We start from the raw sequence: 10,715 nt of genomic DNA, 5'->3' as shown, positions 1-10,715 counted from the left end.
AGGCTGATGGGCCTATAGTTTGCCGGATCCACTTTCTTCCCTTTCTTGAAGATAGGCACCATGTTGGCCTTCTTCCAATCATCAGGCACTTCACCAGACCGCCAGGAGTTCTCGAAGATCCATGCCAGGGGCTGAGCTATGATGCTAGCCAGCTCCTTGAGTACCCTGGGGTGTAAACTGTCAAGGCCAGCTGACTTGAAGGTGTCCAGCCTCTCTCAGTGTTCCTTCACGAGGTCAGCATTGATGTGGGGTAAGGAATCTCCCTCACCCAGGCATCCCTGTCCCGTAATGGGCAGGGGTGTCCCATGGGACTGGTGAAAGACTGATGCAAAGTACCCATTTAGCAAGTTGGCTTTTTCCTGGGTGTCAGTTGTCCCATCTGGTTTAGCAGGGGTCCAATGTTGCCCTTGCTTTTCCTCCGGCTCCCCACATATCTCAAAAAGGACTTTTTATTGTCCTTGATACTTGTAGCTAGTTGGAGTTCCATCGCAGCCTCGGCTTTCCTGCTGCAGCATCACATGTATTAAGCCCCCGCATGTTTTAAAATGGCTGTGGGGCACTTTATCTAAACCTCCTCAAATGAAGTTTAGATAAAGCATCCCGCAGCCATTTTTAAATGTGCGGGGGCTTAATACACATGACGGTGAGGCATTTTAATTAGATACTCCCCTCCCTCAGAACACCTATATAGGCAGGATGAAACTTGCATAGCTGCAAATCCAAAGGAAGAAGTAAGAATAATGAAATTTATCAGCAAAATGATCCACTGGATTGCACTGGGGTATGTGCTGCTTTTATAAACAGCTTCTGTATTTTGTTCTTAAAATGCAATTCAACTTCCCCTCTTCCTGCTGCTGAACTCAGTTCTTCAGGTCTTGCCTCCTTTCCCACCCCCAATCCTTTGCAAATGTACATGTAGAGAAGTAATTAAAGCAAGATGTATCAATTTTCACAAGATCTAAAGCATGCTTAAAAACATAAGGAATGGACCCAACCAACCAGTTTTGCAACTTTATGGTTGCAAAGAAGGCTGTACAGATTAATATTAATTGATTCAGGTTTTGCCATCTTCACTTGTAACTTATTTCCCTGCACCACATTGGGGAAAAAAAGAAAGAGAAGCCAGAGCCTTATCAGTTCACATTGCTTCTCCTACATTCTCCCTCCTGTGCCAAGGGTTCTGACAAATGGCAAACACTACAGTACACTACCAAGCTGCTCTGCAGCTTGAAAAACCTATGATGGGAAATGCACTGAAGCTATCTGAGCAGCAAGAAGGGAGATGGGAGTTAGGCAGGGCAGTCAAAAGGTCATATTGCGAGGGTGAGGGAGCTTTTAAAAGGTTCTTGTTCTGCAGGCAAGAAGGGATGTGTTTGCACATTGTCAAAAGTCAAAGAACTTTTTAGAGACAGATATAAAAAGGTGAAGTCCAAGCAGCATCCAGGCACACTACACAGTTAAAACACCCAGTGCCACCTCTGTCACCAGCTGCTGGATTCCCAATAAGATGTTATCTCCACATTGGTCCTCCCAACCTCCTTAACATCCCTCTCCTCCACAAGATATTATTCTTTGCATAGTAAGGCTACATATTAGGATTAACTTGAAACATTTCTTGAAGCAATAGATATTTATACATGTCCTCCGGGGCGGGGAGGGCGCTTTAATTAGAGTGGCTCCAAGAGCTGCTCTAATTAAAGCACTTGTAGCATCACATGTATCAGCATCACCATGCTGAAAAATAAATGAGCTTTAGTAAAAGCACCCCTGCTGCGATTTTTCAGTGCAGGTATGCTGATACATGTGACACTGGAATCTGCTGGAGCATGGTAATTACTACATTCCAGCACTCAATTAATCGAGTCTGCTCCGATGCACTGTAATTACAGTACATCGGAGCAGCCTCCCTGCATGTGTATAGGCACCCACTGACATGATAAGCCTTTTTTTTGGGGAGAGGAAAACACACCACAAGGTTGAATGGTGGAGATGAGAACATGTATTAAAGGGTACAAGTCTTTTCAGTACACGACAGTAAACAGGACCATGATGTTCAACTCTACCTTAGACACTCCTGATATAATAATGGTGCTTTTCTTTCTAGGCGATTTCAGTTTCTGCTTTGCAGACTCACTTAACTGCCGAATGGCTGCTTCAGCAACTGGATCACTGCCGTTCAACACCAGCAGCTCTGAAAAGAAAGGAAAGCATTTATGGTGGGGAAAAAAAAAGGAGGCAAGAACTGAAGAACTGAGTTCAAAAGCAGGAAGAGGGGAAGTTGAATTGAATTTTAAGAAAAAAAAATACAGAAGTTATTTATACAAATTGCACATACCCCAGTGCAATCCAGTGGATCGTTTTGCTGTTAAGTTTCATTATTCTCGCTCCTTCCTTTAGATCTGGGGCTACGCACATTTAATTCTTCAGCTTCACATACAACTATTTGCAAAATGCCTGAAGCGGTCTTAAAGGTCTATGGAAACTCCAACGTTAAGTGTTTAATGTGCACAAACCAGGCACATCAGTGCAGGGACTGAACCCACTCCTCCTTCCTACCCTGATCTTGTCCTCAGGCCAACAGTTCCTTATCTTTCAGCAACTTCTTCGACTGCTAAAAGAGCTAGCTATGCTGATTGCAGGCTGTCCTACATACACTCTTGGCTACTCTGAGAGGAGTAAAATGCCACTGCATGTCTCATTTCAAGCTAGATATGATGATTTCATGAATCTTTCCAATTAGGAACTTCCATGACTCTTCTGAAGGATGTGATGGTTGTTGTGGTGAGGAGTGACAATTTGCTTTAAATGGAAGAAGCTACAAAATAGAATCCAGACTAAAGATCCCAAAACCCACACCCTGAATTTTACCATTTTTTATCTTGTATTAATCATGTGATTTATAACAGATAGAAAAGCAGGCACAGCAAGGATACACAACTTGCCCAAGGTAATTCAACTGGTAGAACTGGGAAGAGAATCCAGCCTTTTGATTTTAATCTGCTTCCTTCCATCAAGTTAAGCCCAAAGCATCCCTTCTGGTTGGCAGGCTCGGTACTAGCCCAGGTGGCAAGTTCTGAAGTTTTCCCTCCCAGTTTCATGTATTGTAGCCTATGGTAGAAGGGGTTTAGCAGCTGTGGATTAGATGGTTTTTCCCCTTTTAAATTCCACAGCCTGACTGCTGCTCCATTTCCCTTCTCTCATACCAGATTGTTTCTGAAAAACTAATTCCTGTCTTGACAGACATCTGCTGTAACCCACTCTTCTTCCTCTAGCTGTGACCTCTGCTAACACAAACACTACAGTACGTGATCAAAGGCAACAGCCTATGGGTGTGCTGTTTAATGGATTAAGTTAATCCAATACACAGCAGAGAAATAGGTACACTAATTGCAAGCTTCAGATGTTTTCCTTTTACCTGTATCTGAAGATGATAAAGTTTTGCTGACTGGAGCACCATGACAGCTAATTGCTTGAATAGAAAAATCCTTCTCAATCACCTTCACCTTCACAGGAGTTTTCACAGGAGACTCTGAAGAAAAAAAAAAGTTTCCTTATTATTTTTCTCTGGACATTTTAGCAGTAGTTATTTGTTATACATGTCTGGAAAAAAAAGTTCTTCTCCCAATATAAACTTAGCTTTTAGAAGAAGCCTAATGAATTTGCAATAGAAGTCACTAGTAATATAAAAATAACTCTCAAGACATTTTAAAATGAATGAATTCTGTTTAGAAGATTATTTAAGTATTATTAAAACATTCCAGACAGAATACAGGCACCTTAAAACTGACAAAATAGATTTAGGAAAATACGGCATGTATACAGGTGCTCCTGGAGTGGAGTGGGGGAGGAAGTGGGGGAAGGATGGTACTTTAATTAGAACCGCTTTAATTAAAGCACCCAGAACATCACATGTACCAGCATCCCCATGCTGAAAAAAAGGTGGTGGGGTGTTGAATAAGCTTTAGTTAAAATGCTCCCACCACCATTTTTCAGTGCACGTGACGCTGCAATCTGCTGGAGCATGGTAATTACCATGCTTCAGTAGACGCGATTAACTGAGTCTGCTGGAGTCTGCTCCGGCACGCTGTAATTACTAGTTGACTCGCTGCCCATAGCTTTTGCCCTCCTCACTATTTTGGTGTTTTAGGTTTTGTGCCTATTGCAGAAGGGCTAACATCACCAGACACATAGTTAAACCAGGCACTGCAAGCTTCTTCACACAACACCACCAATCCACTTTAAAAATAGTTGTGTAGTTCAGGATTACACAGAGGCACAGCCTAGTCCATAATAAACTCTGCATCTCTGGGCAGTCTCTGCAAGACTTGAGCAGTTTCACTCATTTCTCTGGTAGTTCTGTCATGCAGACAAGCATCTGCCAGATACCAAAAAACCTGTTTTGATTGTGATTCTGATCCTGAAATCTTAAGGTCTGCTTTGTTCAAAATTCTACTGAATACCCTAACTTTTTAATGCCTGTGGAGTTATCAGATTGTTCTGTAGTACGGATTCCTGACTCTTATACAAACTACATGCTAGCATAGATTGGCATTATAGTGCTGGGGAAGAAGAACAAAAAGATTATTAAAACTAAGTTTAAAACAGTGCACAGTACTATGGCTCACTTTGCATCTTCTCTCATCTGTACACACATGGAGGGGACAAGATGAAGAATCAAAGAAAGAAAATAATTGTCTAAAATAGGGCTTGCAAGCACACTCAACACTTTCTGCCACCCTCACCTTCCATGTGCCTAAAAGACAGACAACAGGAATACTAAGTCATGAAGCTGTGCTTCCAGAAAAAAAGTTATGCATGTGATTAAACCAGGTGCCTCTATAATTTCTTCTAATAGTACCACGTATTTCATTCTTTGTATATTATTTCTCAGTACCTGACACAAACAGCTATATACGATTCTGTGATCTTGTATGAGAGCATTGAAGGTAGTCAGTGTCACCTTTTCGCAGGGACAGACTGATTTAAGTCAACTTAATTGTACAAGAAAAGATACAAATCTACTGCATATGGGATATCTGTAGTAGCATCATATTGTCCACAATCCCCCCATTTAGATATTCTCACACACATATATACACAAAACCCAAACTTCACAAAAGAGAAACCTCAGATATTCAAAATATCCACTGAGAAAAACCTCAGATAATCCTCTCTCACCTGATTTGCCAGGAACCTAACTGTTTCCACTAAAGAATCCTTTTAGTTGAGCTCAGTGGCCTAAGAACATACATCATTCAAAGAAGAAGAAATTTTTTACCTACTGTCACAAAAAACCCAGATAGATCTGGACAGCATTACTATTTCTCCACTTGTCCCTCCACAGGTAACAAGCAGCATGCAAACATGTGCACACATACTCTCTTCAGAAACAAACCTAGATTTACATTTTAAGCTTAACAGTCTCCTCACCTGAGCTCAGGGGAGAAGATCTTCCTTCTAGACGAGGTTTGGTTTTTACAGCAGTGACAGTAGTGACTACAGTGCCACAGGGCATCACAGTTCGATCCTTCTCTACCTTAGTAGCAGGGAGTTGAACAGGAACTTGCCAGGACCTTAACTCACTGGGTTCAATGTAGGAGAACTAGAAAAAAAAGGAAGAAAAAAAAAGAAAAATCTGTATTTAGAAATAAGAACTAAAGCTTAAGAGAAATGGGCATGGTTTCCATAATTTCAGCTGCTGTCCCTTTCTTCAGTTAAAATACCCAAATTATTCCTTAAAAACTTTTCCCATTAGAATCACAGCTTTTATTTGGAAGACAGGTAAGGTCAGATTCAGTGCAACTCTGCAGCTGCATACACCAGTGTTAAAGCAGCACACAGCTATTCTGATTTAGTTGAATTTCACATCCACTTTGAGCTGGTGTGAACATACACAAGGCAAAAACTACACTCTTCTGACCCTGAAAGCCCAAAATACAAGCATGTTGATACCTCTGCTGTGACAGATCCTAAGACATGGCTACCACAGCTGGGTCTGCTGTTCAGTGTAAAGCTCTGCTGTCCGGAAGGCTGCTTCTTGAACAAGTCTAAAGGTACTGTTGCCCATGCTGAAAAGGTACCTAAAATAAATGGGGAAAAAACACCACTATAAAGCCACATCTCAGCTTTCAAAATTACCATATCAATAAAGATATTGATAAGGTTCGAGGGAGAAAAGTAAAAGACCACTGCTACTTCAGACTGTTGAGGCACCTAATAGTGTAAGGAATAGTGCCCTTGGCCATAGGGATGGGTCCTGAGCACACCTTGTCTACCTACTCCCACTTGAACATGTCAAACCCAGGAAGTATAAAAGAATACCTATGTATGTGTGTGCGTGCAAAAGGGAGGCTGATATCCCAGAGCACCTTCACTGGCATATTTCTGAGCTGGGATGCATGAGTGGGAGGGGTGTATTCAGGAGTCCTTGACCTTTCACAATAGAGGTACAGTGCAGACGTTCTGTATTGTGCTAATACAGGGGCAGTGGGGGTGGTGTTAATCTGAAAATAGCTCTAAAGAGGGAGTTGAAGAAAAGCATTTGAATTCTTAAGTTTCTTCAGCTGCCTTTGTTTTATATTTTAAAGAAGGCCCTCTGGATTCCCATTAGATGGGCATAATGCATTAAGAATGCTCTTCTACTAGTCTTCGAGTGGGGAGTTCAGATTCTCTCCCTCAAGTCACCTCATATTTGTACCTAAGGGCTGTCCAACTCACTTCGCCCCATGGGCCAGATCTAGGCCTGCATGCTGCCTCTGGGCTGCCAGCTGGATAGTTCCACTATACCTTGTACCCACGAATGTTGGCAAGGTAACAAGTATGGGACAATTTATGGGAAGAGGCTAGGTTGGCGAGATCACTGAAGCATCACAAAGACACAGTGTACCAAAACTGAATCAAAAAATCCCACCTCAATGAATAACATGAGCACAGTGTCTGTCAGTAATGTGCACCAGTAACGTACATGCCAATTTGAGCACGACGGTTTAGGCAATGAAATGAAGAAATGTACATTACATCATGATTTGGGCTGCTACTCATACACGCTGATTGTGCAGCAAACGGTTACCACAATGTTTTTCTGGCTGAATGCACACAGCTAGGCTGGTTAATGGAGGAGAATTACACAAGCAGTATAATGGAATGTCTGGACAGCTACCATAATTAACTCAGCAGGAAATTCATTCTCAAGTGGCTACTGGTGAGAAGTGAGTTTGGCAAGGCAACAAGCACAGATTAAAGTTATGTTAATTTTGCTAACAGCACTCTTACAATCTAAGATGACACATTCTCCTTTACATTTATCCAGGTGTTACTCTTGGACGACACAAAAATTCTACAGTGGCAAAACTACCAATTTCAACTGAAGCCAAGTATTTTTCACCTAGTATCTTTAAGCAATAAAGCCAAGGCCTCCATATTTAAAAAAGCAGACATTTCTGTCTTTTTACTGCCATATTGCAGCTTAGTGTCTGCAGATGAAAAGATTAATCTTAAAAAAATGCCATTTTACCAGAAAGAATCTGATAACAAACATCCCATATACTCTATAAATCCCTATTAACAGTTAAAAACCTAAAATAATCAAAACACAAACCCTTTCTTGAAGCAGAGTTCTGACTCTGGAAACTGAGAAGGCCAAAGACACCATGAAATCCTTAGAAGATTTTATTACTGCTATCAATTTTCACATAAAAGGCACTCATACTTTAAACAGGCAGGAGCATGATAATCTAAAACAAACACAGGTTTGCACTAAAAGATGGTAAGAACATGGTGCAGCAAACATTTGCAATAACTGGAAGAATCTAGCAACAAATTTTCGTAAGCAACGATACAAACTTTGCATCTAGAATTAAAACTTACACCCTTAATAATTGTTTTGAGGAAAATATTCTACAATTCAGGCAATTTGTGAGGTTTTCTTTCCCTCTAAACACATATATATATTCTTTAAAAAAAATGCTTCTTTGCATTCCAACACACGTACAACAAAGCCCCCTACATTAACTTGCTGAAAAAAACTTTTTTCATCTTCTGGCTACATCACTGTTTTTCCTCCAAAAACTCACGAATTTCCATTGACAAGAAAATCTACAAACCAAGGGAATTTTTAGAGTCCTAATTTCCAAAAGTGGGGGAAGTAACTCAATATGAAATATGCTAGCTATCCATACCATACTTGGTGTGGGCTACAGGGGGTGACCTTGGGGGAGGGATCTGCAGATACAAGGTAACCTACGGGTTAGTGACCATCAATTGATTGGATTTTCTATCCAGCGAAGGGTGGAAAGATAACCAGTAGGGCAGAAGTGCTAGACTTCAGAAAGGCCAACTTCAGTTTGCTCAGGAAATTAGTTAGCAAGGCACTGATGATCAAGAACATTGGTGAGATGGGAGTCCAGGAAGGGTGGTCATTTCTAAAGGGAGCGATCCTTCAGGCGCAGAAAGAGACAATCCCAATGCGCATGAAAGGAGGCAAAGGGGATAAAAACCCCTCTTGGCTGAACAGGAAAACCCAGGAAAGCCTAGGGGAGAAAAAATAGGTATACAGGCTGTGGAAGCAGGGGGTAGCTACCAAGGAGGAGTATACCTACTTGGCTTGCACTTGCAGGGAGTCAGTTAGAAAGGCCAAAGCTGCAATGGAACTTAAGCTGGTGATGAAAATTAAAGACAACAAAAAGTACTTCTACAGGTATACAGGGAGCAAAAAGAAGGCACAGGGTAACACAGGACCCCTACAGGGAAGACTAGGGCAACTGGTGACAGATAGGAGGGACAAAGCTGAGCTCTTCAGTTAGTTTTTTGCTTCCATATTCCTGAACATGGATCAGGACAAATCTCCCAACTGGATTAAAGATGAGCACAGGAGGGAAGCCAGGCCACCAACTGTTAGTGCCGACTTAGCAAAGGGACACTTGGAGGGGCTGGATGCGTTTAAGTCAGCAGGCCCAAATGATCATCATCCAAGGGTGACGAAGGAACTGGCCAGTGTCATAGCAGAACCACTGGCCAGGTTGCTTGAACACTCATAGTGCTTAGATCAGGTCCCAGAGGATTGGAAAAAGGCCAATGTGGTCCCTATTTTCAAGAAGTGGAGGAAACAGGATCTGGGTAACTATAGGCCAGTCAGCCTCACCTCTGTCCTTGGGAAAACCTTTGAAAAAATTATTAAGGATCACATTTGTGGGAGAGTCCAGCAGGAAAAATAATGCTATTTTTTAAATAATGCAGCACGGGTTCATAGCAGGTAGATCCTGCCTGACTAACCTTGTTTTGTTTTATGACCAGGTCACAAAATGCTTAAATGCAGAGAATGAGGTAGATGTTATCCACCTGGATTTTAAGAAGGCCTTCGATACGGTATCTTACCCTATTCTCAAAGATAAACTGAGCATCTGTGACGTAGATGATTACATGGTCAGGTGGGAGGCAAATTGGCTAATACAGGCTTGTCCAACATACAGCCTGCCAAGCCATTTTCTGAGGCCCAAGGTCTCTCGCTCAGGACAGGCAGGTGGGGGAGGGGAGGGGAGGGGAGCTGCTCACCCCTGCAGAGCCGGACATGTCATGTGAGCCGGGTCCCACCGCCACCGCCCCGAGGGCAGCCCCAGCCGTACTTGACGGGACGAGCTGGGGACAGCACTTGCTTTTAATTCTCTCCTGCTTGGCTCCTTGCCCCCAGCATCCCGCCCACCTCCAGGGACCCACTGGGCTCGGCGGCCGTGGGGCAGGAACGGGGCGTGGTGCCTGGTGCAGGCAGTTGGCAGGGCAGCTCCGGGGGGACCTCAGCAGGCAGGGTTCTGGTGTGACCTCTGCGGGGCAAGGTGGCGGAAGCCAGCGTCTGCCAGACCCTACACTCCGGGCTCACAGCACTGAGGCCGCCAGGGCTGCGTGCATGGGTGGCCGGGCACCACAGTGAGTGGGGCCGTGCAGGTGAGGGGCTGCAGTGCAGTGGCCAGCTTGCTCCGGCCCCCCTCAGGCAACGCCAGCTCGTGGGGCTGCGCTGCTCAGGGGATGGGGATGTGGAGCTATTTATTTCTTCCCTTCACTCTCTGGGGCAGTAGCTGGCTGGATGCAGAATGGGTCTCTCCTGCCCCTGCCCACCAGCAGCTACCATGAACCTTGCGGTAACAGGCAGGTGCAGTAGGGCTGCACAGGCAGGGTCTCTCTGGCCCAGGACAGAGGGTGTTTGAATATGGCTCGCTGGCCCACTGGGTGATAAAACGTTCATGATCCAGCCCCACGTTCAAAAAGGTTGGACACCCCTGGGCTAATAAGATGCACCCAAAGAGTGGTCGTGGACGGATCAGCATTGACCTGGAAAGATGTGAGCAGTGGAGTTCGCTAAGGTTTGCTCCTTGAACCAGGGCTGTTCAATGTTTTTATCGGTGACTTGGATGAAGGCGTGGAGAGCACTCTGTTCAAATTTGTTCTCATCAAGAAACTGGGGGACTGTGGTGTCGACACCCACACAGTCAATTGGGTCGTCAACTGGCTGGAGGGCCACACCCAGAGAGTGGTGGTGGATGGGTCATTTTCGACCTGGAGGGACGTGGGCAGTGGGGTCCCCCAGGGCTCGGTTCTCGGGCCCGCACTGTTCAACATCTTCATCAGTGACTTGGACGAGGGGATAAATAGCACCCTGTTCAAATTTGCTGATGACACTAAGATGTGCGGGGATGTGGGCACGTTAGAAGGGAGGAATAGGTTGC

General features: G+C 43.9%; 1 protein-coding gene across 1 annotated transcript in view; it reads right to left on the bottom strand.

Annotated features, from left to right (window-relative positions):
- Positions 1 to 10,715, bottom strand: part of C2CD2 (C2 calcium dependent domain containing 2) — a gene marked incomplete at its 5' end in the record, with an annotated part of 88,821 nt that overhangs the window by 23,318 nt on the left and 54,788 nt on the right. Inside the window, 4 exons of the mRNA XM_019523880.1 lie at positions 2,064 to 2,191; positions 3,416 to 3,529; positions 5,431 to 5,602; positions 5,953 to 6,080. Of these exons, the coding sequence (XP_019379425.1) occupies positions 2,064 to 2,191; positions 3,416 to 3,529; positions 5,431 to 5,602; positions 5,953 to 6,080 (542 nt within the window). The remainder of the gene's footprint in view (positions 1 to 2,063; positions 2,192 to 3,415; positions 3,530 to 5,430; positions 5,603 to 5,952; positions 6,081 to 10,715) is intronic.

This window comes from Gavialis gangeticus, unplaced genomic scaffold (assembly GCF_001723915.1).
Source record: "Gavialis gangeticus isolate Ggan-Ray unplaced genomic scaffold, GavGan_comp1, whole genome shotgun sequence".
Taxonomy (NCBI): Eukaryota; Metazoa; Chordata; order Crocodylia; family Gavialidae; genus Gavialis; species Gavialis gangeticus.
Note: the sequence above shows the minus strand (reverse complement) of the source record. Positions and strands in the feature narration are given on the sequence as shown.